The 27207-nt window shown below is 52.9% G+C and overlaps 12 protein-coding genes and 2 non-coding genes across 14 annotated transcripts; 7 read left to right on the forward strand and 7 right to left on the reverse strand.

Moving 5' to 3' along the window:
• Nucleotides 1-1410: 1410 nt before the first annotated feature.
• On the forward strand, nucleotides 1411-5020 carry QC764_606380 (uncharacterized protein; the record flags this gene model as incomplete). The annotated part of the gene is made up of 2 exons (XM_062949137.1): nucleotides 1411-4438; nucleotides 4500-5020. Exons 1-2 carry the CDS (start codon nucleotides 2149-2151, stop codon nucleotides 5018-5020), a joined length of 2811 nt encoding a protein of 936 aa, XP_062797792.1. The 5' UTR covers nucleotides 1411-2148.
• A 677-nt stretch (nucleotides 5021-5697) lies between these two features.
• QC764_606390 (uncharacterized protein) lies at nucleotides 5698-6801 on the forward strand (the record flags this gene model as incomplete). Its single annotated transcript, XM_062949138.1, has 1 exon — nucleotides 5698-6801. The coding sequence occupies one exon, from the start codon at nucleotides 5698-5700 to the stop codon at nucleotides 6799-6801; it is 1104 nt and encodes a 367-aa protein (XP_062797793.1).
• A 692-nt stretch (nucleotides 6802-7493) lies between these two features.
• Nucleotides 7494-8255, forward strand: XYN2 (Endo-1,4-beta-xylanase 2; the record flags this gene model as incomplete). Its single annotated transcript, XM_062949139.1, has 1 exon — nucleotides 7494-8255. One exon carries the CDS (start codon nucleotides 7494-7496, stop codon nucleotides 8253-8255), a length of 762 nt encoding a protein of 253 aa, XP_062797794.1.
• A 396-nt stretch (nucleotides 8256-8651) lies between these two features.
• QC764_606405 (uncharacterized protein) lies at nucleotides 8652-9569 on the reverse strand (the record flags this gene model as incomplete). Its single annotated transcript, XM_062949140.1, has 1 exon — nucleotides 8652-9569. One exon carries the CDS (start codon nucleotides 9567-9569, stop codon nucleotides 8652-8654), a length of 918 nt encoding a protein of 305 aa, XP_062797795.1.
• Nucleotides 9570-9993: 424 nt separating this feature from the next.
• On the reverse strand, nucleotides 9994-10738 carry QC764_0095880 (uncharacterized protein; the record flags this gene model as incomplete). Its single annotated transcript, XM_062940991.1, has 2 exons — nucleotides 9994-10191; nucleotides 10712-10738. 2 exons carry the CDS (start codon nucleotides 10736-10738, stop codon nucleotides 9994-9996), a joined length of 225 nt encoding a protein of 74 aa, XP_062797796.1.
• Nucleotides 10739-10748: 10 nt separating this feature from the next.
• On the reverse strand, nucleotides 10749-12422 carry QC764_606410 (uncharacterized protein; the record flags this gene model as incomplete). The annotated part of the gene is made up of 1 exon (XM_062949141.1): nucleotides 10749-12422. The coding sequence occupies one exon, from the start codon at nucleotides 12420-12422 to the stop codon at nucleotides 10749-10751; it is 1674 nt and encodes a 557-aa protein (XP_062797797.1).
• A 1192-nt stretch (nucleotides 12423-13614) lies between these two features.
• Nucleotides 13615-15070, reverse strand: QC764_606420 (uncharacterized protein; the record flags this gene model as incomplete). Its single annotated transcript, XM_062949142.1, has 3 exons — nucleotides 14495-15070; nucleotides 14253-14430; nucleotides 13615-14194 (listed from the first exon to the last, which is right to left on the reverse strand). Exons 1-3 carry the CDS (start codon nucleotides 14559-14561, stop codon nucleotides 13615-13617), a joined length of 825 nt encoding a protein of 274 aa, XP_062797798.1. The 5' UTR covers nucleotides 14562-15070.
• A 123-nt stretch (nucleotides 15071-15193) lies between these two features.
• QC764_606430 (uncharacterized protein) lies at nucleotides 15194-17856 on the reverse strand. Its single transcript, XM_062949143.1, has 3 exons — nucleotides 17008-17856; nucleotides 16381-16955; nucleotides 15194-16332 (listed from the first exon to the last, which is right to left on the reverse strand). The coding sequence occupies exons 1-3, from the start codon at nucleotides 17397-17399 to the stop codon at nucleotides 15461-15463; spliced, it is 1839 nt and encodes a 612-aa protein (XP_062797799.1). The 5' UTR covers nucleotides 17400-17856; the 3' UTR covers nucleotides 15194-15460.
• TPN1 (Vitamin B6 transporter) lies at nucleotides 17732-19773 on the forward strand (the record flags this gene model as incomplete). Its single annotated transcript, XM_062949144.1, has 2 exons — nucleotides 17732-18810; nucleotides 18864-19773. Exons 1-2 carry the CDS (start codon nucleotides 18143-18145, stop codon nucleotides 19771-19773), a joined length of 1578 nt encoding a protein of 525 aa, XP_062797800.1. The 5' UTR covers nucleotides 17732-18142.
• Nucleotides 19774-19875: 102 nt separating this feature from the next.
• On the forward strand, nucleotides 19876-19967 carry QC764_0095930. Its single transcript has one exon. It is a non-coding gene; the product is annotated as a tRNA-Glu (tRNA).
• A 522-nt stretch (nucleotides 19968-20489) lies between these two features.
• QC764_606450 (uncharacterized protein) lies at nucleotides 20490-22808 on the forward strand (the record flags this gene model as incomplete). The annotated part of the gene is made up of 3 exons (XM_062949145.1): nucleotides 20490-21957; nucleotides 22008-22119; nucleotides 22178-22808. The coding sequence occupies 3 exons, from the start codon at nucleotides 20490-20492 to the stop codon at nucleotides 22371-22373; spliced, it is 1776 nt and encodes a 591-aa protein (XP_062797801.1). The 3' UTR covers nucleotides 22374-22808.
• Nucleotides 22809-22921: 113 nt separating this feature from the next.
• QC764_0095950 lies at nucleotides 22922-22993 on the forward strand. Its single transcript has one exon. It is a non-coding gene; the product is annotated as a tRNA-Cys (tRNA).
• A 60-nt stretch (nucleotides 22994-23053) lies between these two features.
• QC764_606460 (uncharacterized protein) lies at nucleotides 23054-23929 on the reverse strand (the record flags this gene model as incomplete). The annotated part of the gene is made up of 2 exons (XM_062949146.1): nucleotides 23054-23609; nucleotides 23689-23929. The coding sequence occupies 2 exons, from the start codon at nucleotides 23927-23929 to the stop codon at nucleotides 23101-23103; spliced, it is 750 nt and encodes a 249-aa protein (XP_062797802.1). The 3' UTR covers nucleotides 23054-23100.
• Nucleotides 23930-24642: 713 nt separating this feature from the next.
• QC764_606470 (uncharacterized protein) lies at nucleotides 24643-25668 on the reverse strand (the record flags this gene model as incomplete). Its single annotated transcript, XM_062949147.1, is given in 3 exon segments — nucleotides 24643-24903; nucleotides 24967-25069; nucleotides 25081-25668. 2 exon segments carry the CDS (start codon nucleotides 24970-24972, stop codon nucleotides 24643-24645), a joined length of 267 nt encoding a protein of 88 aa, XP_062797803.1. The 5' UTR covers nucleotides 24973-25069; nucleotides 25081-25668.
• Nucleotides 25669-27207: the final 1539 nt, after the last annotated feature.

Raw genomic sequence — 27207 nt, forward strand, 5'->3', positions numbered from 1 at the left:
TGATTTATCTTCCTTAGCGCCTAACATAGTACTCTAGATCATCCCAAAAAGTTCGATGGCCTTGGCCTTTCCGAATCTCCGATGCCAACTAGAGCAGAGGACCAGGATGATGATGAAATTAAAGTCGAATTAAATGTGGATGGGAACGAGGAAAGGCAGAGTGTCCTGGGCGGCAATCGATATTCCTCAACACCCCTACAGGAGCATGATAACGCCTTGTTTCGCATCCCAGCCCGAGTGGTTATAACAACTTCCCGCTTCATAAGGATGAATTTTGTGCTGCTTTGCTCCATTATCCTCTTTATCTCAATTCTGGCAGGTTTCATTCTCTCTAGTTCTATGAGGAGAACCATTGCAACATCATTTGCCCCTTACCGAGCGGGAGGGCCTGACGAGGGTGCAATTGGATATGCCTTTGAACACATGTTCGCACGGCTCTAAAAGATATCGATATACTAAGACGTGGAAAATGTTCCATGAGTCCCGTGGCAGAAACTAGCGACCTAATCTACCTACATGACCTCTTAAACCCCCTTGATTGGGAAGTTTGGTAGCAATGTGTCCATGTCACCTCTCCCGTCAAGGCAGTGGAGAATCAAGGACTCTTCATCTCGGTTTCAACAAAAGGTACCTGCTATTACAAGACAGACTGTGGCTCAGCGAGCAGGCAGTCAACTGACATGGAGGAGCTGGAAAGCCGCACCTGTATGGTGAAGCCTCAGGCCTTTATGCAGCAAGGAAGAGCCAATCATGGTATGGCTGAAAAGCGAGCAGATCTCGATTACAGATTGCATCAACACCTACTGCATGCAGTGGGCTTGCCAACATGAAATGTCAGTTTCCTCCATCACGTTCTCGCCGCTGGATTCCATGAAGAGGAAGTTTGACATCGACCGATACAGGCGGTGGACGTCGGGGCAAGTGGGCAACCGGATCGATCCCAAGGGGCCCCGATTGTGCAAAGGTCTCACCCGACACATTCACTTCCCTCAGCTTATTCCTGCCGTGAGCCATGAATAGACCATCACTAACCTCCTCGGTGCCGAACAAACCCCCCAAGATGACGACGACAACACCAACACCTCCCCCCAAAAGCGGTATCACAAAATCAATAAGGACACCTTTCAACCCAACAACCACCCAAAACCATTCCACATGTGGGGGGAGCACAAGCTAAAGTAAAAAACCCTCTCAGTCTTGGCAAGCCCCCCAATAGCGTATCTAATAGACCGTTTCAGCAGGTCGATAGAACGTCCCGAATATTCCGCGCCGATCCAGAAGGTAGCACCGAGCCACTGATGCCGAAGTAAAGCCTACCTTACTCAATCTGAAGCGAGCTCTGCCACTGCCGAGCCATGAGCACGCGGGCGTCAGGTTTCAGAATGGATGCTACCCTGGTCGGACAGTATCCGCCCAATTGCTTGCGTGCTTTGGTTCGGGATGCCACACTTTTTGACAAGACGGGCAAGACGACACCCCCATCGTAGGCTCCGTGGTAGCATCCAGCAGAATGGCGATCAATGCGGGGTACTAAAGTTAGCATTAACCACCACACCCACACCACACCTACCTACAACAGCCACAAAAACCGACAACATCAGATAGGCCGGCCAGACGGGTCATCTGGTCCGCGATCTGCCTGTCAGTAGTGGGGGCAACTTCTTCGATTGGCTTAGCTGATAGGACGCACTTTCAGCTTGCGGAAGGAGACTCTCGAAATGGGTGCCATCCAGCACCGAGACTGGTGTGCGCCACTGGAATGCCGAAACGGCAAGCCCTTCGCTTCTGGACCACACAGCGGCACAAGCCAATAATGCGGGGACTTCGGCTTGTAGTCTTCCCTTGCCGTCGAGATCGCCACATCGGTTGTATGCTGCTGACAGTTAGCAATATGTCTTGGGTGTCCTAGAAGAAGTCTGGTGAGAATGGGTCTAGTGTAACGCGGGGAGAGGCAAGATATGGGCCCAGACGGTCTGGCTGGTATATACCCCCTCAGTGCACTGCCGCTCGATATTCTGACGGTTATTCCTCTCGAAGCGTTGTGCGCGGAATGCAGCATCAAAACTGTCCGACAAAATCATGACCTGCTCAATATTCTCATGATTCCGATTCAAACTGAGGCATAGGGGGTGAGACGACAGCGACAAGATGTTTCAGGACCCTTCTCGTCGGTCATGGCGGACAGGAGACGCCCCCGTGGTTCTGACACAACCATCTCCGCTCAGCCAAGCGGGCAGTTGGAGAGACTATGAAAGAGACTTCATGCCCGAGGTTCGGGCGAAACCAGCCAACATGGCTCCCCGGAGAATGGCGTCCCTGCGCCGGATCTCGCCACCAGATTACAAGCCGACGCCGTTGAGAAGATCGTTCCTGGTGATACTGATCGTCTTGCTGCTGGTCTGTATCGTGTTGCTCGAGTGTGCATGCCAGTTCCTGCCTACAGAGCAAGACAGGAGGATCATACCAGAGCCCAAGCCGAGCCCGACGAGCAACATCAACAGCACGCCGACAGGCATCGACAACCCTCCGTTGCTGAAGCCGAGATTGCAATTATCGAGACGACTGTTACAGAACGCAACGTTGGATGACGAGAGAGACAAAGCACCCGCCAATTCTCCAGCGAACACGGTGGTTCCGATTACGATATCCACTGATTTGCCAGACTCAACTTCGCAAGTAGTACCGGGAGACTTTGCACAGATCGGAACCGTAGCAGTTGGGTCATCTCCCACAACGGCCGCAGCAACCGACGGCAGGCCTAACCCGCTAAGGTCTGAATCTACCGCTACAGAACCCCCCCTCACGCAACCATCAAGCAACTTTGCAGATATCGGCACTCAGACCTTCATCTCAACCAAAACAGACCCCGACAACCCCCTCATCGGCGACAGCGGCAATTTCGGCCAAGACGGCACCCAAACCATCACCGAGGCCGCCCAAGATGCCAACCCCGCCGGCTTCATCGGCATCGTCCTTCCCTCCACCACTCTGGACGAGGTTGTATCAACCGTGACAAAAGAGACCACCATCATCGGAGTACCAGCGACAACAACAGTGATAGGGGTCACAACCGAGAGCGGCCTTGTCCTCTCCTTCACTGAGACCCGGACCGTCGACCAAATTGTGACGTTGGTGCCATCACCAACGACAATCTTCAATGTTGTTACAGCCGTGTCACCATCGTTTGTGACGCTGTCTGTTGAGATCTTGAGTGATGATGACGGGACCCCGACCGTCACAGTCATCAACACTCCTCCACCTGTCTTTTCTCCGGAAGTTATCACGGTGACCGACTCGAGAGGTGTTCCGACACTGACAGTTACCACAGACGTGGTGGTACCGCCGAGAACCAAGGTCGTTACCAACTTCCAGGGAGTCCCAACAGCCACCATCACTGAGTTCCCAACCGTCCCCACTGATACCCCAAAGGAGCCCCAAGCAGAGGTCTCAGTCTACTTCATCTCTCGAGCCCAATATTTTGTCGGATTCTTTTTGCCAACAATCCTGGCAGTCATGCTCACCATCCCCATCCGCATGATTGACATGGCCGCGAAGCAATATCAGCCCTGGCACGCCTTGACACAACGCATGGGCGTCCCCGCTGAGGAGTCGTTATGCTTGCGAACAGGAGGGTTCCATGGGATCGTGTCCAGCTTCAAAGCGATGGCGACAGGTCAGATGTTGATGGTCTTGACGACATTGTTGACGATTGCCTCTGTATTCTTGGTGCCGTTGTCCTCTGAGGCAGTGGCGTTGAAGCTGCATGGCAGCTGTACGCCCACCAACTTCAATGGCTGTGCCATGACCTTGGGGGTTTTCCTCGGTCCGGCCCGAGCGACAACCGCCCTGCTCAGCTTCATGGTCGTCCTCCTGATCTTGATCATGATTGTGCTCCGCAAATGGCGCACTGGCGTAGCAGCCAATCCGTGGACCATTGCTGGTATGGGTTCGCTGGCTACCAACAGGGAAACCCGCGCTGCATTCTGCTCCCTTCCTCCCGACAAGGGGAAAGGACTTAGTCACGACAAACTGGTGAACGGCTTTGGTGACAGGACGTTCAGACTGGGCCACTTCTTCAACCACTACGGTATCCCAGAATACGGCGTCATGGCTAGTAGGGCCAACGTCACTATTGTTCGTCCAGACCGACCGGATTCTGTCAGCACAGGCACGACCTCCCCTCAACACGAGTTGCTCGAGGGTCAAAACTCCAACGCAAAGGCCGAGCGCCACCTGCCGTTCCTGATGTTGTCATACAGTGGTAGGATTGCATTCCTGCTTCCCTTGACCGGGATCATGGCCGTTGTGTTATACTACAACAACACCGGTGGTGACACGGGCTTCGAACGGTTCATGAGCACCCAAAACTTTGGCGTGAGGTCGTTGTTCACGTTGATGGGTGTTGGGATAACCTTGTTTTGGAGTGCCTTTTTCACGAGTAAGCATTTTTTGTGACATCTCCGCATGGGAAAAACTCACTGACCTGTTCATCTGTTTAGGCCTGGCTATTCTCAGCCCGTACCAGCTCATGTCTCAATCCCCTCGGCCGGCCCATCAATCCATCACTTTGTCTCCGCCAATGAACGCCTTTTCCGGCATCGGGAGCGCAATCAAACGCCGGCACATCTTCCTCATCGTCGTTGCCTTTGTCGCAATCTTGTCCGAATTCCTTCCCATCCTACTGAACAACGTGCCGTTTCGTGTCACGCAGACGTGGATTGCATCGCGGGTGTGTACCTGGCTGGCGGTCGCTATCATGGCCATCATGTGGATTGTCGTCGCTGCCAGCTTTTTTATCAAATGGCCGCACATGCCTGTTGACCCTAGCACGATTGCGGGAGCAATGTATTATGTGTGCGATTCGTGGATGTTGTGGAGTTTGGAAGGGTTGAGCCAGGTTCCCAAGAAGGAACGCGATCGGAAGGTGAGGGAGATGGGGATGCAGTACGCGTTTGGGAATATCGTGGGACAGTCGGGGAAGAAGAGGGTGGGGGTTGATGGGGTGAAGGAGTTTGCATGATCAACTTGAGCGAGAAAACACAAGCATAGTTTGTATATAGAACGATAGAGATGATGACATGAAAATAATGAGTTGATGTTTTTCATCGACAGGGAACCCAAGGCTGTCAGTGATTCCTTCCACACGCCAAGAGAGCGGCCCGTTTGGTGGGGCGGCGATCACCCGCTAGCAGTTGGTGGGGCCTGTCCTGAGGTGTTGCCTCAGTGTGGCTGAACGAGCAGGCTGAACCTAATGTGCAATCACCAAACACGAGCACACGGTATCCAAGGCTAACTGTGGACCAAAAAAAAATACGTCGAGAGATTAATGTTGGGCTTCAATTGACCCTCTTCATTAATGATCAAGAAGGTCTTGATACCAGCTCCGAGCCCTTCGACTTGGCTACCTATATTCAAAGGCCGTTTTATTACCATCTTTCGGCGGTTATCGTTGATTTTTAGAGTCGTTATTTTGTTCCAAGTCCCAGTTTCCTTATCTAGGTTCTGTCCACACATGATAACCTGACGACCTAAGGGTAAGCAAACTTCAGCCCGGTTCAGCCATCAAAAAGTTCGACACCACCCAGGTAAGTAGTGGTCACCTCTCTGCTTTCTTTCTTAGCACTTAGCACTTCGCACAATGCACCACAAATTGCATCACACGACCTTCGTCTCTACATCCAGCAGAAATCCATCACCATGGCCGAGAAGAACAAGATGCATCCGCAAGGAGAAAGCTTGTTCTTCCGAAGACTGCCGCAAGAAATGCGAGATCACATCTGGACTCAGCTCTTCTGTTCTACGAGGTTCACTTTTGGATTGTGGGAAGGCCCGGACTCCCGTGACTGCAAGCGCATCAAGCCTACACCGAGTGGCCTTGCGATGCTTCGCACCTGTCGTCGAGCACAACTCGAGATTGGCGACTCATGGCTACGCCACGTTCTGTTTTGCTTCCAAGACACCAAGTCAATGATGGACCGGCTTTCTGTGCTACCCGCAGATACACTTTCAAAGTTGCGGCACCTCAGAGTTAGTGATAATGCTTTACTTGAGCTGGGTGACCCTGACGACGGCCGCTATTATCTTTTAACCTCATATTTCAAGCTCCTTCCAGGCCTTCAGCTCGACCAGCTCACGGTCCTCGGTGCCCGTTTATTTCCGCTCAGCTATGACACGCTCGACGATCTCATCAAGGACGGCAATGGATGGAAAACGTTGCACTACATCTCCCACAGCTCAAAGATGCTCGGATTCGCGTCAGGATACGGCCCCTACGGCCCAGGGTTGGGAGGCAATCCCCAGTACTGCAGGAAGTCACAGCCAAAGCACTGGCAAGGTGTCTTGGAAGATCGTGACGGTGTAGCCTCGGGTCCTTCCGCGACAATCTACAGAGCTAAGGAACTAGCCCAATATGGTTCGATCCTAGACCCCAACAAGCGGGTGATATTCGAACAAAAACCGCACTGCGGCCAAGATCTGCAACCGAATGAATTTCATGAGGACCCCGAACTCATGTCTGGAGATGAGAAAAAGAAAGAACTGATGGTCGTTGTGAAGAGGGGCACTGGGGTCAAGTACGAGGAACGGGACTCCCCGCTGATTGAATGGGATTTGCGGCGTGACTTCCCGAATATGACGTGGGAGGAGATTTTCGATCATTATCTTCAAGAACCAGGTTATCCCCCTTATGCCGAGGAAGAGGAGAGAAAGAAGAAGGCTTTCATTTTGCCCATCCAAGAAGATTTCTACAAGGACGTTGATGAGTATGTGTGGTCTGGGTACCACCTTGACGAGGGATATTAGTAGGGATCAATCACATCATGCTAGGTATCAAGGGCTCTAGAATTAGGACTTCTATGGCTACATCCCTAGTATGGAAGGGAATTAATCATCTTGCCATACATCTTTTTGCATTTGATCTCGACTTCAACCCGATTGGATCGCAACTTGCACCCAACTCGATTTGAGCTCCCTCTCGCGCCCATCTCAACTCGCAGCCAACTTACCTTCGGTCTCAGCTTACTGTCGACTTTACCCAGCTTAAAGCCGGTCATTTCTAGTGGTTCATGTACCTACATTTAGGTTATATCACTGCTGAGAAACCACAAACGTCCGCACGCCCGAGCTGCTGTCAGCCGCCTCAATAGGAAACGTCCCTCCTAGCCGCCCAACTTTCCAGAGGCATTGGCATCAGAAAAACAAATATCGTGGCGCCAGCAGATCACCATAGTTCGCGGGTACACGTCTTTACAGTAAACATACTGCGGCTTTAGCCGCGAGGATAAAATCCCCGACGTGGTATACCCGGACTTGCATCATCTAAATCTCCATGTCGGGTGACCGGGAGGTACGTTATTGCAAGACCAAATGCCGAAAACCTCAGCCCTCCTTGCTTGGGTATAAAAACTTTCCCTTTTCCCCAATTCTTCGGGCTACCAAATCAGAACATCCCACCGCTGTTCGCCTCACAGCTTCCCTCCCCCCCATCCATCACCATGCGTTTCTCCCTCCTCCTCACCGGCCTCGCAGCCACCCTCGCCGCCGCCATCCCCTTAGACGAACAACTCTTCGGCCGCTCCCTCGACCTCGGCTCCAAGCTCCACTCTTCCGACCGCCGCACCGCCCGAGGCGACCCCGAAGGCAACGGCTTCCACAGCGGTTACTTCTACTCCTACTGGTCCGACGGCCGCGGCACTGTCGACTACCGCAACCAGCCCAACGGTACTTACACCGCCACCTGGACCAACGTAGGCAACTGGGTCGGCGGCAAAGGCTGGAACCCCGGCGGGCCCAAAGTGGTCCAATACAACGGCACCTGGTCCGGCCGCAACGTGAACTCGTACCTCGCCCTCTACGGCTGGACAAAGAACGCGCTCATCGAGTACTACATCGTCGAGAGCTACGGTTCCTACAACCCCAGCAGCGGGACCTCCCGTCTCGGCACAGTCAACAGTGACGGGAGTGATTACGATATTTACCGCACTCAGCGGGTGAACCAGCCTTCTATTGTTGGGAGGGCGACGTTTTACCAGTTCTGGTCTGTGAGGAGGAATCACCGGGTGGGCGGGACCATCACGGTGGCGAATCACTTTGCTGCTTGGGAGAGGAGTAACCTCAAGTTGGGGACGCATGATTACATGATTTTGGCTACCGAGGGGTATGGGAGTAGCGGGTCTTCTGCTATTACTGTGAAGGAGGCTGGTGTGGAGGGGGTGCCTTATCCTAATGAACCTGACTCGAGGAGGGACAATAACTAGGGTGGGAGATGATGCGAAGGTGGGAAAAGGGGCATCGTGGAAAAAGGGGTGGGTTTTATGTAGCTAGTTCTGAGATGGTACATATTTTGCGAGAAAAATGTCACAAGCATGCTTTCTGTGATGCATATTGTTGGCGGTTCGGCGATGAGGTAATGTGCAAGTTCACTGTCTAGAGTAAGGTACCTTACCTCGAGTCGCCTGCATCACACAAAAGAGAGGTAGGAAGGTGTCCCAGTTGGCGGATGGTAAAATTAAGACTTTCATTGAAGACACAATCGTATGGTGCAGGAGATTCATGCAATCTCTATACACGGCGGTCTATTCTAATCTTCAAAGATCTTCAATTCTATATCTCTAGCTCTTTTCACACCGTTTAGATCTCACCTCTCTGTGTTCTTAGACCGAGCAGCTCTCCGGTTTAACAGGCCCCCTACACGGACATGCATCATCCCGACTACTTCCACCCCCAAATATGCTCTGATACCCGTCCCGTGAGCCTGCTTTGCCCACCTCCGCCGCCTCATACCGCGCCTTGGTTAGCCATACTCGTGGTCCATCCTTCTCTTTTACCTTCCCCTCCACCTTCGATCCATCACCTAAACCACCCGCATAAAACCTCCTCGCCACCTCCACCCTTCCACTCCCACCTCCTCCTCCCCCACACCTCCGGCCTCTCCTCCAATCTCTCCTCCAACCCTCTACACCTCCAACACCTCCTCGTTTTCTCATCAAACGGCCTCTCCGTCCCAAAACACCCCTGACAATGAACCCCACACAAAAACCTATCACACCCTCCTTCCGACAAGTTCGATTCCACCCATGATCCTGCCCCAAATGCGCCCCCCACCTACACCGTTTCAACCTACAATCTTTCCCCGCATGCGAGTCCCTAATCCCGCACATACAACACCGATAAGTACACATCATCGCATTCCCCTTATGTCTCCCCGGGTCGGGATGTCCACACCTCGGACGACATTTCACCATACACCTCTTGGCCGTGTGATAAACCGGAAACGGCATACACTTACACCTGTTATTCTTAGCCTTAGGACAGTCGGGCGCAAAGTGGCTCTCCCCCGGCTCGTGAATGGAATCCCTGTCGGGAAGCTCGCCTCTTGCAACCATGTGCCAGTATACATCATACTCACCTGGTGACCACCCCCCGCAGTGACCACACGGCATGTTGCAAACCGACATGACATGATCCTCGCCGTAATTGTCGCACTCCCGATTAGGCTCCATGCATGCTTTCCCACAGTCTGAGCACCCTCCTCCACCCCTCCGCCTGGACGTATTGATGCGAGTTGACATTCCTTAAAGGTTTGATATCCCATCTTGTCATCGCAGGGCTCTCTAGGAACCTCTCCCTCGACGACTTCGTATTCTTAACCGACCTCGGCCTGACGTCATGAACCATCCTGCCAAAAATAAGGCGACCGGCAAAACGTGCTGAACGAGTTGAGGTCGTGCTCGATGTAGTACCTCTCGAAAGCGGAGAGCAGAATATCGCCAAGGGATGGTGGCCGTCCGGAGCGGGGGTTTTGGTGCGATCATTTCTTCTTGTAGGTTCCAAAATACCACATGGATTCATCTTCGGGTGAAGGGCCGAAATTGGCCGTAATCCTATGCTGAAGGGGTGATCGGCTGAGCAAAGATTCGTGCAGAGAAGCAATAGCGTGGACGCGTTTCGGGTCAACTTGGTGGAGGGCCCGCAAGGCGACACGCCAAGGGATGCTTATCGATGGGGTGAGGGGCCTGCCATAAAGGGAGGCAGTTGCTGGGGGTTCATGAAGTCTTGGAGCAGGTCGGCGATGAGGAGGTCAAAGTCTGTGAGTTCAATGTGGTGGTAGCGGTTGAAGGGTGTGGCGTGTGGGATGTCGACGGGGTAGTGGCGGGCATGTTTGCTGTGTCCATTTGGTTCTTCCATCTTGAACTGTGAGATGTCAGGGTGAGAAAAGGTTGAAAGTAAGTGAGAGAAAGATGTGAGGTATAAGAGAAGGGGTCTTTAAGCTGCCTGGCTTGGCAGGTGATTGGGGCCCCACCACCTGGCGGGCCTTGGCGGGCCTTGGCGCGGGCCGGGGGGATAAGGATGAGCTGGGCCCAAAGCTAACAACCATAAGGATGCGACTACAAGATATTTGTGTGTTTTGGAGACTAAGTATTCTTGTAGTAAACTGCCTTGAACAATCGGAAATGTCATTCACATCATGCATTGTCTCGTCATGGTCATATATGCCTATCAGCCCAAACACAACAGAACCATATCCTACCCCATTCCTATTCCAACACCAAAGGTATACTGAAAACAATCCCTCAAACTCCGCGCCCATCATGCCAGCTACAAACCAAGATTATGGACAGATGTAGAATAGGTAAGCCGCGCACTGCATGCTAGGAATGCGAATCGAGGTCTGGAGACAAAAAGCACAAGGGGGTATAAGAACAAACCAAACCAGCAAGTCACCGAAGATCCAACCCATGGCTTCCTCTTCAAAAGACGTCCTCGTCCTCCCATCCCCCACCACCTAAATCATCTTCATCCGTCATTTCTACCTCCACCTTCGTCCCTAACGCCTCTTTCCCTTGTCTGATCATCGCCATTAACCTTGCGTTGAAAGCATCCACTTTCATGTCAGCGTCCCTCTCCGCGGCCAGCTTCCTCGCTGCAAGCGCCTTAGCCTCGGCATCTAACCTTTGGCTGGCCTTGATCTCCTCCGGGTCAACGCTCGCAGCTAATAGTGAGTGCCTCCGAGCCGTGGCAGACGCGCCACTCTGATTGCGCCGGTGAATGGTGCTGGCTGTCGTTTTTGTCGGCGATATGGGTCGCGAAGAGACCCCACTTCCAACACTCAGCCGTGGACTTTGTCGACTGGACGGGCGGGAGGCAGAGGTAGGTATTGGTAATTGGCTTGGAGAGGCAAGGGCGGCGAATGGGTTCTTCGTTGCAGGCTGTACCGGCATCGGAATGCGGCTAGGGGTAGAGGGAGCAACAGGAGCCTGGCGGGGAGAGGCAAAGCTTGCTGGTTCACGGGGTGGGACGAGAGGGGAACCTGCGTGGGAGGTCCGCAGGGAAGGCCGAACTGCGGCAGCCCGGGTCGGTGTTCCTGTGAACCTGGAGGATGGGACGCTGATACGCCGGCCGGAGCTCACGGCTGTGGAGGAGTAGTATCCAGGCCGAGGGGAATGTCGCACTATAGAGGCCGGTATTCTCACTGGGACCGCCCTGGCATCGGAGCCAAATCGCCTTTGGTTTGTGTTAGCCGGACCGTCCACCATTACCCAATTCTTGAGTTCGTCGTTGTTGTAGCTAACTTGCCTCCGTTTGGCGGCTGGTGGTTGTGGAGTAGAATCCGGTGATTCGATGTAGGAAACTGCATCCTGGTATGGGGAAAACGGCTCGTAGGAACCGGCTTTCTCCTGGTCGTTTTCTAGCTCGGGGTATCCATCCTGTATCCTTTGGTCGGTCATGGTCTCTTCGCTCGCCGGAGTAGGTTCGTCGTGCTGGTTAGCCCACGGCTTTCCTGTAGTTTCGGGGATCGTCGTTCCATTCGCCGTGTACGCTGTCCCTCCGCCCGCCTGGAAGCCCCTGAATGCGCCTTTTGTGCAGAACTCCCATACCTTCCCTACAACCTCACCCAACGTGCCCAGCGTGAATATCCTCCATGTCGCCGAAGTCGACGGTTGTGCGTTCGGGGTTTCGTCGTGGTGCGCTGATGGCACCTCGAAGTCTGGGGCAACCTTGGTGGGACCTAAAGCTCTCCTGTAGTCAACATCAGAGTAGACACTGTCCTCCAACAGGCCATTCTCAACCCCGATGGGAGCCCCCATTGGCGTTGCATTGATTTGCCCTGCCAGAGTATATCTAAACTGACGACCCTTCTCCTCTTCTCTGATGTCGTGCGCACCGTCCATGTCCATGTTCCATCCCATCGGTGTTGATGACCTTGTACTGGCACGTTTTCGCTTGGCAGTGCCTGTGCCGAGGGCACCGTTGCCGTGTGTGTTCGTCATTGAGACATCAGAATACAGGCTCCCGTAGGTCGAGGCGGTCGGTGATGTGGCCGGAGGTCGAAACATGCCTGCGCTAAGTGTCTGGCCAGATTTTGACGACGTATCGAAGTGAAATGTGCCAGGCACATGGAACTGTGGTGAGTACGACGCCATGGGGAACGGCTGGGCGGTGCCGAAGTGTCTCGATCGCGATGTCGACGCCCGACTGTTCCAGCGCAGAGCTTGATGGTTCAATGATCCGACAAGCTGATGGGGTGGAATGGTCGCAGACTATTGATTCGCAGGCTCTCAGTCGCAGTGGATGGCGTGCATTCAGCAGACACACATGGTCCGCCTATAATCGCTATTCGTTCTTCGGTCTGAACTGCTGTCTTTTCCGCGCGGTGTTCAAGGTTGTACAATCTCTTTCCTCACAGTCTCGTGGTCCCGTGGTTGAGTTGTCAGCGAGTGGGGTTGTTGAGCTGGCGGAGCTTGACGAACAGCCAACCAGATGTAAGGGCTGGCGAACTGGTGAGCGCCCGGTGCAAGTGGCAGCTTCACCGCCAACCTCAAGCCTGGATCCCTATCTTGCGATTGTTGTCGCACTGGAGCCGCTGTGTTCAAATGGCCACGCCGGGGATTTTGTCTACTGTCGGGGCATATAAACATTGGCCGTCCCAGGAGTTGGAAAACGAATGGATGAATCTTTGCTCCTTCAATTGTGGGAAAGCACCGTCGCCGAATGTTTTTTGTTGAAGTGGAATGCGCCTGCGCCAAATATTCACCGCCTAGCTGGTAGATCCCGGCACCAAAAGGGGGTGACGTAGCGGCGGGTATGTGTTAAAGCCGTTCTGACAGTTCTTGGCTAGGGACTAAGCGCAATGCTGAAGATCCGAGGGACTGAGGCAAAGGGAGGTCACAACCTCACGGTTGTCACCACTCTTCGAAGAATAATAGTTTGGGATAAGTATCAGGTTGTCAGCGGTCATTGGCATGTTCTGGTCAACAGCGCGACCACGACGGTTGCTGTGGCAAACAAGGACCATTGAAAATATTGATGGTGGGGTTTGGAACAACACACCAATGCAGAGAAGGCAGTTGAAATTTGGGGAATTTGTACGTACAGTGCATTATTGGAACCCGCCCCCACCATTAAATCCGGGGTCTTCTCCATATCACCGACTCTTAACATCATATGCTGCCTATTGTAATGGTGCAACTAATAGTTGTAGTTATTGCTTCTAAACCTTGCGGTAGGAATAGCCTCGTCATGCCATGCAAGTCCCACACAAAACCCAAATACTCCGCGCAGAAAGCCCGTTCATAAAAAGCAAAAATCATGGCATCATAACCCTGACCTCGCCGTCTACTCCTTGTTGTAGTAGTCGTCCTGCATAGCCTTCTTCTGAGCAGAGACGCCGGAGGATTCGACGGCTTTGTCGCCCCTAACGTGCTCATGTCCAACCCAGTACGCATTCCACTCCTTCAAGAGATCGTCCGCCCAGGCCTGAATCTCGGGCAGTACGATCCTAGTCTTAACATAGGCAAATTCACCCAGGTCTAGCTTGTGGTCACCGCGCTTCTCGTACTCTACCATCTGCAAAAGAAGCTCCATCTTGTCGATGTCGTGCACATAGTGGCTCTCCAGTGTCTTGGAGTCTTCGTATTCTTGCCAGATGGCGCGAATCTCCTCGCCCACCTTCCCGCCGTCCACGTTGCCCAGCAAGCCCTTGGTGATGTAGTCCATAGTTGTGGCCTCCCGGCGGCTCTTCTCCTGCTTTGGAACTCCGTCCACGGGTGTGATGTCGCCAACAATCGACTCGGCCATGTCGTGAATCAGGCACATCTTCATGCACTTCGCCATGTCGAGTTTGCTAGCCAGTGCTGGGGGGGCAAACATGCTGATTAGGGACATGCGGTACATGTGGTCGGAGATGGATTCGCCCCTAAAACAAAATGTGTCAGTCTGGTCTCACAGAGTCAACACTGCTTGGAGCAACCCACCTGTTGATTCCAAATCGCCGCCACCCCTCGCGCTTGTTCGTCTTCAGCTTCTCGAGAATGTGGAAGAAGGCTAGCGGTGAGGTTGTACCCTCGGTAGGCTTGTCGCCTGGAAGCGCATCGAGAACTTTGTCTACGGTCCACTCGCCCTCGACTTGGGGAAGTTGTACTTCGGCCACGTCTGTCCAGTCCAAAGATAAGCATCTGAGTGGCATGCACAAGGAATTCTGGGTGTCGAAACCTACCTGGAACAGCATCATGGCCGTTTGCGGACACTCCATTCGAGCCGTTCTCTTTGGCGCTTGGAGACATATCTTGGCCCTGGTGTGTGTACTCGAAAAGGCAGAATGACGGAAGTGGCAGAATCGCCCCAGCTAAGTTGTGTGGGCGTTGACACAGTAAACCGTGAGGGCGTCGACGTGGAAAGAACGAGCCAAACGTCAGAAGAAGTAGGGTATTTGATGCCAAATCTCTTCTGTCACTGAACAGCAGGTAGTGGGTTTTTTTATACCTTTTCGCAGGAAAGGAAAACAAAGAGAAGCTGGCAGCAACCAAGAGTCAGATGAAACCCCAGATCTGGGTGCAGCTGTGGAGCCCTACACCGCTGGCGGCCGGCATCTCAACAGCCCCACGTCAGCGGCACTGGGCGATGACTTCCAGGCCTTGAAAAGACAGGGGGGTTTTGCTACCAACAGCGGCCCAGCGCGGGCTGCTGACATTTCCAATTCGGTGCCTGAGAGAGGCACGGCCGGATCGGCTCGGGCCCCGGAAGATAGACGGGATGGAGATCGCTGAACCCTTTCAGTGGATGCAGATTTGTGTGATGTCACCGGCCCTCCAAGTTAGGCTGCAACTGGCCATATTCTCCAGATTGCACGCACCTCCATGCGACTTTGATCTTGACCTTCTACTTTTGATTCAAATTGCTCTCATACACCACATCACCCCATCACTCCATACACCATTGCGAAAATGGGTCAACTTTCGATCTTGAGTCACATTCGGTGTGGGCAGCAGCATTCGCAAGTGATGTTCAAGTCATCTTCGACCTCCAGTCGGCCCCGAACCCAGTTGGCAGCCGAGACCTGCCTTTAGAAGGTTATCAAGTTGTCTCGTTTTTGACTCCCATCTCGTGGCTATTTGCAGAATCTCACTCAACACTCACTCTACCGGCCGAGAGATTTGTTTGGAACTCCGCAGGCTAATGACCACTAACTTCGAAGTCCAGCATCTTCCAAAATCATGTCGGCTCCCTTCTCACCAATAGCATAAACCGTAGCCTGCAAATGCGCGCTGATATGCAGCGGCATCACGCTTGCATCGATCACTCTCAACCCCTTCACGCCGTACACCCTGAGCCGTTCATCAACCACACCGCCTGCCTGCCCAACACGACCGCCCATCGCACAGGTCCCTGTCGGATGCCAGTCTGTGATGGTATTCTCAACGATCCATCCTCTCAGGTCTTCATCAGAGACCACTGCCGATGAAGGAGAAGCAGGACCGGGGATGACATTCTTCAATGGCTTAGTCGAGCAAATCTTCTGCGCAAACTTGGCACCATGCAGCATAATCTCAAGGTCGAGCTCCCCATGAGGACCAACATAATACTGCGGATCAATCACCGGCTGTTGGTGCGCGGTGGCTGGTACCCCATCAGCGGTTGGTCCATCTTTAGGATCGATATGGATGGACCCTCTCGAGTAGGGATACTGCAGCACCAACAGCATGGAGCAGTATCTCTTGCCCTCTTCCTTAGGCGCAAACGACGGGTTCCAGTTGCCGAGATCAAAGACGAATTCGACTTGGCCGAGCTGTTTGTCGGTGTCGAACCTGCTAGAGAGGATAGACGTTTGCTCGGCGCCAAAACGTTCCAACTGTTGGGACCTGGACGAGAGCGAAGCCACATCTTCTTTGGGTGCCAGCTTGGAAACGGGAAGATATGCCATCGAGCAGGGGAGGACGGTCAAACGACCGGACTTTTCTCTTTGGTATTGCTCGTAGGCGGTGGCGGCGATTTCTTCGATGAACAGGTCGTCTGGGTGGGGGAGCTTGGGGTCTACTTCGAAGACCATTGGGAGCACTGGTGGTGATCAGCGACAGACATACTCAACGTTACAGTAGGACTTACTGATATGCTCCTGCAGGTTTTCACCCACGTTTGGACTCTCAACTTTTAACGGAATTCCCGCAGCACCCAGAACATCAGCCCGGCCAACACCGGACAACTCCAAAAGCTGTGGTGACTGGACGCTCCCTGCTGACAGGATGACCTCTCTAGCAGCTGAGGCGACATATTGCTTCCCGTAATGACTGAACCGCACGCCAGTAGCAGCCCATTCCCCGTCCTTCTTATCCAAAACGACTTGCTCAACGAGAGCCTCAGTAAGGATATGCAAGTTCGCAGGCGGCGTCAAGCAGTAATGAGTCGCATATGATCTTGTGGCGGTCTCTGGGTTGACGGCCACAATGGTAGTCCACACACCCACATTTGATCCGTCCAAGTGAGCTGGATTTGACTCGACCCCCACCTCGTTGAAGGTTGCATGCCACAGAGCATGCGAAGGCGAGAAATCTCGAGTGTATGAAACATTGATGGGCCCATCTTCACCCAGGAAGCTGTTTGGCTCGTTGTACGAGGCCTGGTGGTTGTCCTTAAAGTTCGGCGGAGGCGAGTGGAATCGTTCTGACCTTTTGAAGTAAGGGCTGTCAACCCGTCAGTTCTCAACTCACGCCTGTCAGAGCGAAAGATACTTACAGGAGAGAATCCCACCCCCAACCATCATTCCCCAGCTCCTCCCAGGCATTATAATCCTCCTTGCTTCCACGATTCCAAGTCATATAATTCAGCGCACTTGATCCGCCTAGGACCTTCCCCCGGTTCCATGGGAGAGTTCGTCCGCCGAGACCGGGCTGGGGCGTGGTCTGGAAGTGCCAGTCGTAGGGTCCTCCCAGTGCTCGGCCAGAGTAGGCTGGGATGTCAATGTTATCGTCGCCATAACCGCTTTTCCCTGCTTCGAGGACGCCGATGGTGAGGGAGGGGATTTCGGCTAGGCGGGAGGCGACGGCGAGACCAGCTGTGCCGCCGCCGATGATGAGGTAGTCGAACTTGATGGAGGAGAACTCCTGGGCGTCAGTTGAGGTAGCCATTTTCTCAGATTTCTCTTATCACGGCTTAAAATTGAGTGCAAAGAGGTAGTGAGACGAACGTCGTCGGGGGGGCCAGGCTGTCAGTACTGTCGTTCCCGTTTTCCACGTTGGAATTCTCCAACAAATGTCCACACTCATATCTAACGTCTCGGCAATGAGCCGCTATTCCCATCTCTCCCCCTCTGTCGCACAAACCCCCAATCGCAGCATCATGTCACATCACATCTGCAGCACATGCGGGGTAACACTGTAACCCCCCTTCTCTATTCGACATAACCCATCAAATAGTCGACCTTTTGTGGCGTCTTTGGCGGCTGACAACCCCAACAGTTGCCGTTCGGAGCAGGTTACCAAGACTTACTAGACCTGATATGCCGGAGTGTCTAACGCGGTGGGAGTGTAGTGGTGGTTACACAAGTGTGATACAGTGTTACACAGACGTTCAGGTGCAGGTTGCGATCGGTTCGGTTGGTCAATCACAAGGAGGGAGTAGAACCAACGACATGGAGCCGAGATGCAGGGAAGATACCCCGCTCGGTGGGTGATGGCGATGGCTTACAATCTTTGGATGCTGGGGTTGGAGCGGTTGGTTGGTATCACCTACCTTTGACGTGGCGTATCTCACCGCTGGGATAAGGCTGGGGTCAGGGGTGATAAAGTCGCGTCTCCCAAGTCTCATCAGGCCAGCGCGTGGTGCCAGCATTTTTTTAACATCATCCAACTTGGATGACATCCAAGCCAAAATGACAACCCCCGATCTGGAGAAGCAGCAGGCTGCTGCCACCACCGTAACAACACCAGCAGATCCCACCACCAAATCAATCTCCTCCACTGACACCCCCCAACAACAACAGCCCCAAAATGCTTCTCCTTTCGAGGTTCCCCATTTTTTGATCAAGATCAACAACACCCTCGAATCCCTCTCCGGCTTCGAAGCCCGCGGCATCACCCGCGTCCTCCCCTCCGAACGGCAACCTCCCTCCCACCTCGCAGACGCCCAGGTATTCCTCCTCTGGTTCGGGGCCAACATCTCCGTCAACAACCTCGCAGTGGCCCTTCTCGGACCATTAGTCTTCCAGCTTGGCTTCACCGACTCGGCATGGTGCGCTATTGTTGGAGCCTTTCTGGGGAGTTGTTCCACCGCATACATGAGTATCTGGGGACCGGCAAGCGGGAACAGAACAATGGTTATCGCGAGGTATTTTATGGGTTACTGGCCTAGCAAGATACCAACAGCGCTGAATATTGTTTTGATGGTGGGGTATATCACCTTGAGTTACATCATTGCGGGACAGATGTTATCTGCGGTGAGCGGGGGGGGTTTGACGATTGTGGTTGGGATTGTGGTTAGTGCTTTGGTGTGTTGGGTTGTGGCGGTTTTTGGGATGAGGGTTTTTCATTTTTATGAACGGTAAGTTCCTGTTTGGAGATGGGAACGGGAGACAGCAGCTGATGGAAAAACAGGTTTGCGTTGATACCCCAGATATTGGTCCTCTTCGCACTTATCGGGTGTGCGGGACCGTATTTTGACACCACGATTGAGTCCCAGGGAGATGGGACGGCCATTGCGGCAAACAGGCTTAGCTTTTTGAGCCTGTGTCTTTATGTGCCCAACTCGTGGGCGGCGGCGGCGAGTGATTACTATGTTTACTACCCTGAGAGCACGCGCAAGAGGAAGATCTTTTGCTTGACGCTGTTTGGGCTTTGGACGTCGTTTAGTCTGGTTTATATGATTGGGATTGGGCTTGCGACTGGTGTGACGCATCATACTGCTTGGGCGGAGGCGAATGCTATTTCTGCTGGGGCGTTGATTGTGGCTGGGTTTGGACCATTGAAGGGGTTCGGATTGTTCTGCTCTGTTATTGTGGCGTTGGGAATCATCGCGAATAGTATCCCCGGGTGTTATTCAGCGGCGTTGGGCTTTCAGGTTCTGGGGAGGCACTTCAAGGTTGTGCCGAGGTGGGTGTGGACTTGTACGGTGGTCGTCCTGCAGACTGTGCTGGCTTTGGCAGGGAGGGAGCATTTGTTTGTGCTGTTCCAGAACTTCCTCGCGCTGATGGGGTACTGGGTAGAGTTTATGATTTTGATCTTTGTGTTGGAGCATGTGCTGTTTAGGAGGACTAGAGGGTTTGACTGGGCGAGGTGGGAGGATAAGAGTTATTTGCCGGTTGGGTGGGCTGCGCTGGTTGCTTTCTTGTTGGGCTGGGTCGGGGCCGTGTTGGGGATGTATCAGATTTGGTATACCGGGCCATTGGCAGTGCTGGCAGGAGCGAGCGCGGGGGGTTGTGATGTTGGTGTTTGGGTTGGATGTGGGTTTGCTTTGGTGAGCTTTCCTCCGTTGAGGTGGTTGGAGTTGAGGATTATTGGGAGGTAAAGGACAGGGGGATATGGTGTTCCGTGTGTTTGATGGAGACTGATCATAGTGGCTTAATCCACACGAAGTTTGTATCAAATCGGAGACCACACACGATTTCAATCGGGTATGGTGTAGCGGTAACATCGTTGACTCTCACTTCTCAGAAGTGTCTGTTCTCTCAACAGCCCCGGGTTCGACTCCCGGTATCCGAGTCTCAATTATCTTTTGCGTTTTTGACCATTTTTTGAGGTGTGCCCTTCAGTTTTCTGAAGTCCTTCATTTTCTTTTTGTCAGCTCAGATGAAGTTGCTGCAGCTCAGATGAACCAGCCAACTTCCTGCAGGTGCGGTGACAGTGTTCTTGACCGTCAAAGTGGGTCCTGACCCTGGCGCAATCGCAACATCAAGTCGCGTGCGGGGCTGGACCGTCCACCGCCGTCTCACTTCCCTCCTTCAATCTTCTGTTAACATTGGGAATTCGCAAAGCCAGCGGCGCAATGTCTTCTGCTTTTAAGAGCGGGCAGAATTCTGCCAGATCAGATACCATCATATACAGTCGTTGTCATCGACCGAGGTGAAGACGCGGTCTTCTGTCGGGCGGTTCGAGGATCAGTCAGCGACAAGGTCTCCTGCGACTGCTCGCGCTTTGATCACTCCGCATCATCACGCAGGGCCTCAATCTCAGTCTCCAGCCATCTCAGCAAAAGATCTTCAACACGGCGAACCACTGGCCAACATGACCGCCTCAACACCCAACCTCAAGCCGGCGGGGTACGGCACCGCCTCTTCGTCCTCCTCTGGCTCATCCACCCCCCAACCATCACGCTCTCCCAAGCAGAACATCGCCCCCGTCAGCATCATCAATAATACCGACGTCGAGTCCCCCCTCCTATCCCCCAAATCCAATAATCCCCTCTTATCCAACCCCCAGAGCCTCAGCCAAGAGCACCAGATTGAGTCCAGATCCCTCCAAAAGGGCCTCTCCCAACGCCATCTCTCCATGCTGGGAATAGCAGGGTCCATCGGCACCGGTCTCTTCCTCGGCCTTGGCGGGGCAGTTTCTACGGGTGGTCCTCTCGGTGCACTGCTAGGCTATGCAGTCATCGGACTAGTCGTCTGCTCCGTGCAGTTTGCCCTGGGAGAGGTGACTGCTTTGATGCCTGTCACCGGATCATTCGTCAGACACGCCGAGGTGCTGGTTGATCCAGCCATGGGGTTTGCTATCGGGTGGAACTTGGTTTACGGCAATTTGTTGAGTATACCTTCTGAGATTGTGGCGGTTTGTGTGCTGGTCAAGTTCTGGACGGGGGATGGGCTGAACCCGGCGGCGGTAATCTTGCCGTTTATTGCACTCACGGGTGGGATAGGGATGGCTTTTGTGAGGGTGTTTGGTGAGGTGGAGTTTGTGTTTGCCTTGTTGAAGATCTTGCTGGTTGTCTTTTTGATCGTGTTGGGGTTGGTGATCAATTTGGGGGGAGTGCCTGGGACTGAGGTGATTGGGTTCAGATATTGGCGAGATCCGGGTCCGTTTGTGGAGTATATTGCTCAAGTAGACTGGGGGAGGTTTCTCGGCTTCTGGGCAGTGATGACCGGGGCGGTGTTCAGTTTTGCGGGGGTGGAGTCTTTGGCTATGGCTGCCGCTGAGACGAGAAACCCGAGAGAGGCTATTCCCAGGGCTGTGAAGAGGGTCTTTGCGAGGATTGTCATCTTCTATGGTCTGGCGGTGTTTGTGGTGGGCTTGTTGGTGCCTAGCAATGATGAGAGGCTGAAGGGGAGTGGTGATACCGTGGCACAGAGTCCGTTTGTGCTTGCGGCCGCAGCAGCTGGGATCAAGGGGATCCCGAGCTTGGTGAATGCCATTGTGATCACGTCGGCCTGGTCAGCGGCGAATCAGAGTTTGCTGGCGGGCACGAGGGTGTTGTATGGATTGGCACTGAAGGGACAAGCACCGAAGATCTTTTTGAGGACCACGTCTTGGGGCACACCATATATGTGTGTCTTGTTGTTTACGGTCTTCATGTTTTTGAGCTTCTTGAGCCTGTCCGAGAACGCCATTAGCGTGTTCTGGTGGCTGGTCATGCTGACGGCAGCCGGGGTGTTGGTCTCTTGGAGTTCCATTCTGCTGAACCACATCCGGCTTCTCAAGGCTATGAAGAAGCAAGGCATTTTGACCGACAGACTGCCATGGCACAATTGGTGGACGGGTAGGTCTTCATTCTTGGATGTGAGGGAAGCTGAAGTTGACAATCAGCAGAGTACACATCCCCAGTCGGGCTTGTCATGTGCCTCGTCATTTTGTTCACGAGCGGCTTCAGTGTCTTCACCACGGGCCATTGGGACGCCGCCAAGTTTGTGTCGTCGTACCTGTCAGTCATTTGATTGTTTCGTGCAAACCTGTTGTCCTGATACTAACGTGACCTACAGTGACATTCCCATTGTCCTAGCTGCTTACCTGGGCTGGAAGTTCTTCCGCAAGACCTCGATCACTCCTCTCGATCAAATACCCCTTGAAGAAGCGTTTGAACAGGCCGAGGAGAACCTCTCGGTACAAACCCAAGGTTTCCAGCCAACAAAGAAGACTAGAGGCTGGACAAGGTTCGTCAGCTGGATATGGGACTAGTATCTACTGTCTACCCCTCTTTTTCTCGTTATCATCGTTATCTTGTATGCATTTGCCTGTTATCGGCAAGGTGGAATTGTTTCTCGAGCAATTGTGTTGGAATCGAAGCATTGCTAGGGTTCGCAACGGTTACGGGACTGGTCAATTGTCCGAATGGTAGCACTGTCATTTTTTGGCGTTGTTCTTTCAGATCATTGACTAGTGTTCGAAGCGTTGTCAACCTGGAAATGCTTTAATTGCAGCGAAATTGGTCGAGGAGCGGCTGTCGGGCATGGAGGAAATGACGGGTACTGCAAATCAGAAGCCCACTTGATCTACTGCACTGTATCTATCTTTTATCCTCATTGAAGAGTATTCTGACAAGATTCTATCTCGTTATTCGGCGTGTGTGTGTGTGAGTCACGTTTATTAGCCGAAGGCCACCCAGCAGCGACCTCGTGAGAAATACTATTTCGGGATAGGTACAGGCCGACTCGTAATTGCTGAGGAGTGTTTTCCCCAGCCCATTCAAGCCTTTCAATCACAGTGATGGTAATAAAAAAAAATCAAGGACTAGACGCGATTTGAACGCGTGACCTACCGGACTGCAGCCGGTTGCTCTACCCCTGAGCTACTGGTCCTCTTCTTATTCAGATAACAAGCTGGCTTAATCCACCCTAGTTTACATCTTTCAACCTAGCCCTTTGACCATCAAAGCCACCTACCATATCCATTACCTGCACCCCGCTCACTCCCAAGAATCAACCTCCCTCATAAACTCATTCTCCCGAACCCCATTCTCAAAAACCTCCCACCCCAAATGGCTGGTATGCCCCCAGGGCTTTAGTTTCTTCTCATTGGCGATAGCAGCAGAGAAACACCCGCTCCAGCCCTTTCTAGGGTAAGCCTTGTTCACCTCGGCCTTGGTGTCTGGGTGGATGAGATACGGGCGAAGGGACATGTTATCGTAGACTGTGGCTAGTTGGAGGATTTGTCCCAAGGCTGTGATGGTGCCTACTGTGCCGAGGTCTTGGTGTCGGATTATGGCTTCTGCTACGGCTTCTGCTTGCGACTTGTTGCCGTTGAGTTCTTTTAAGAGGTCAAGGGCTATCACCCCGCCTTGGAACTCGAATGAGAGGAGGGTGGAGGATTGGTTGGAGGGGGTGGTGCCAATGTCGTGAAGAAGACAGGTCAGGGCTATGGTGGAGGGCGAGATGGGGGGGAGGGAGGGGAATTGCTGTTGCATGATTATGGTTGCTGGTTGGGGGGGTTAGCGAGGATGGGGAGGGGGAGGGGGAGGGGAGAGGGTGGAGGGGAAAGGGGTGAAGGGGCGTACACCAGTAGAAAACCCGCATGGAGTGGTTGTAGGTTTGGATTGGGAGCTTTTCCTTCGCGTACTCCTGCACCTTAGCGACCAAGGGGTCGGTAGAGCTTGGATAGGGGATGGACGAGAGAGGGACCGGGGTGGGTTGGTGGAGAAATGGTTTTCCCTGGAAGATGGCGTCCTGGTCCACGGGGAGGGGAGTGAAACCGTGGAGGGATATGAGGTCGTCGCGGGAGGGGGTGGGGGTCGTCATCGTGAACTGAGTATCGTTCTCAGTATTATTGGTGTGAAAATAATGTTTTACTCCTGGTGAGGTGAGGTTGATTATGAGATTCTATACCCCAGTTACTGATCGTGGAGACGATGAGTCGAGCTTTGTCATCACGACGTCAACACATGCACTTACTAACACCCATCATGGCATGATGCCTGCATAATCCACATTTACAGTCACAGCCGCCTGGAAACCCTCTTAAACACTTATCCTCTTGTTCTTGTACTCATATTAGAGGACGTCTAAAGACAGAAAAGCAGTCCCGTGAATGCCGAAATGTGTCCGAAGGGCGGCACAAACGACAATATTGTAGAATGCTTAGTCAACGCCGGTGGTAGATGTTGACCCTGTGGGGCCTTTCTCCACGGGCAGCAACACGCTGTCCTTGATTTGGTGCAGAAACTACTTCCATATCAAGAATCAGGAATACACAGAAAGAAAAAACAATGCTTCGATGGCCCCATCTCTTTTTTCAACACCTTTTTCCTTTCATATTCTCTCTCCAACTTGTCCCATCCTCATACTAAGTGTGGGCTGGGTATTGCTGGCAGGATAAAAGCAGAGCTTCCAGCCTCGATAGAATTTGTGTTGGTGGGTATTATTCCTCCTCCAATGCCCGTCCCCTATCTAGTCGTCCATTATCTGGCTCTTGGTCCTCCTTCTTCATCCCCGATGTCGGGTCTGGGCACAATCTATTCGCACCAGCAGTTCTTCTCGCACTGGGCCATCATGTTGTTGTGAAACCCGGTGGCATCGCAGTATGGCTTATTGCTGTTTGACAGGCAAAAATCGCTGAGGCCCTGTGTCCTGCATCGGGGGATACCGGCGTTGACGTTGCCCACTGTCGCCGGCGTGTTGGTCCCTTGCTCCACTTGATTGACTGAGTCTTCTGGTGTGGGAAGGGCAAGGGCGAAGGGCAGGAGGAAGAGGGTGAGCAAGTGCGTGGTTGGTTGCTACACGGGCCAAGGTTAGTTAGATGTCACGGTGCGTGGTCCAAGAGGGAAGGTTGCACATACCTTCATGATGGCTAATAGACGTTAGAAGTGAGGGGTGACAGAGTTTGATGGAGTGTCTTGTGTCAAGCGACGATCTTTTCAGGGGAGTTTTTTTTTAAAAAAAATAAAAAAAACAAAAAAATAAAAAAAATAAAAGCGATCGGCAAGATGGTGTCGATCCAGCGGAGTGGTGAGCGGGAGAGAACCTAGTCGGTCACGGCAACGTGGTTCTTTATACTGCTGTATCACCGGATGGACAGGGTGGAGCCGATGGGAGCAAGGATGCTTCAGAGAGCAAGTGGGAGTCGTATTCTAGATTAGCTCGTGGTAACGGTCGGTGACATGTTCTAGGCGTGATATCCATGGATCGCCGACACCGAGAACCAGGCGAGGAAGGACAGGACCGGATTTATGATACTTGTTTAGACCATGACGAGTCCCCAACTCCCGGGATATGCACGTCTCAGGCCGGCACGACGGTCGCTGCAATGGAATGCAACAGCAGGTGCGAGGTCCGGCGGGGGAAATTATTTGCAACCTGGGCGCTGGGAATGGACGGGTCCGCTGCCAAGGGGCAAAAACACTCGAAAGAGCAAGGCGGAAGGGGTCGGATCTCCGAATAGGCAGTTTGGTAACTGACAAGTTGGGATGGTTACACTCCTGATAGAAGTCGGAGCATGGCAGGCAATGGAAGGTGGGGTTCCATGCCCCGCCAGGCATGTCTCACTGCCTCACCTGCCCCAAGAATTCTTTGCGCCTTCTTTTTGTTATTTTTACTCTTCTTCAAGTTCCGTGTCTCGATTTGTCGGGAAGCCCTGCACGCCGTGTGCATACTATCGCCGAATCAGACAGCATCCCGGATGGATGCAACGACTGTGGTCTCCCGTCCCGACGGTCCAATCGCCCTGTGGTAACACTCGGCATATAGTGCTGTTAATTTATCCAGATTTCACCCGCAGACGAGGGGTAGTCTTCAAGTACAACAAGTTCAACTCTTTTATGCCGGCATGTCCTTGCTTTATGGTTATTTTGATGAGTCCACCACATGGAGCGGGTAAGCACAGACAATTCATTCCCCTCTGCCTGGCTGGAATCTTTCTATTTTTATACACTTGATCATCACGAGGTTTTCGAGTTCCTTGCAGACACTCGCCCACATGCTATCGCTAAAGATGGGGCTCGGTACCTGTTCCGTGTGGTCAATTGATGTCTTGTCAGTCAGGGCAGCAGGCAGAATATATGTTCACAGTCTTCATCCTCTCCATCGTCTTGGACAGTCTCAGCGCGGTGATGATCCCCCACCATGGTCCAAATCCTGTTGGGTGTGCCCCAAACCCCCAAACACGAGCCACTTCAACATCCGGCTCCTTGAAGGTGTTTGTAGATCGCCGGAGATGCTTCACAATCTTCGGTCAGAGATAGTAGTGGCTTGTATCCATTCCCCCTCCACCATGCAGAAGTTGGTCCCAGCCACCCGCCTCCACGCCATACAAGAACTCCAATAAATTTGCCCACGTTGACCCTTGCTTCGAATGCTTAGTGTTAACCCTTCCCACGCCGTTTAGTTGTGTGAATAGCGTCTCCGGACCATGAGTTGCAGCCCGATGACTCCGCCGTCGAGATACGTATAAGCGCATGAGACTGCCTCGAACCGGTCAAAAGAGCACGCGATGCTGAGGAACGGGTCGATGCCTCCGAGGCGTTGATACAGGTGTTGCTCCCAATCTGGCCCGCTGTAGATCCGGAGAATTTCTGGTGACAGTCTCTTCAGGGTGATCACATCCTTGATTGGCATGTGAATCAGATTGAGGTCTAATATCTCGAGCGGAAGGTCCAGGGGAGGAAAGCTGGCCTGTACAGTCGATCTTGCTCCGGAAGAGGCCGCATGGTTGCAAATGTCCAGCGTGAAACTTCCCTGGGCTACCTTGCTTGATTTGGTTCGACTTGATGCCAACGGTTGACAGTTGGCGTTCAGTGCTCGCCGTGTGATCTTTTTCAGTAGGATTTGGACTGAAGGGCAGATCTCATGACGCGGATGCTTTCAAGCTTTGTCATGAGGAAAGAAGGACAGCTGGGGTGAAGGTTCCCATTTTAAAAGATGGAAAAGAAAGATACTTTCTGACAGCCCAGCCTCTTGAAAACCTTAATGACGCCACAAAGTCAAATCACGGACACCCACATCCCCGCATACCAACGAGTAGCTCCTATTTATCTGTCAGGTTTAATTTGTTGCACCGAAAGTTACCACATAGTGTGCTTTAC

This window comes from Podospora pseudoanserina, chromosome 6 (assembly GCF_035222485.1).
Source record: "Podospora pseudoanserina strain CBS 124.78 chromosome 6, whole genome shotgun sequence".
Lineage (NCBI taxonomy): Eukaryota > Fungi > Ascomycota > Sordariomycetes > Sordariales > Podosporaceae > Podospora > Podospora pseudoanserina.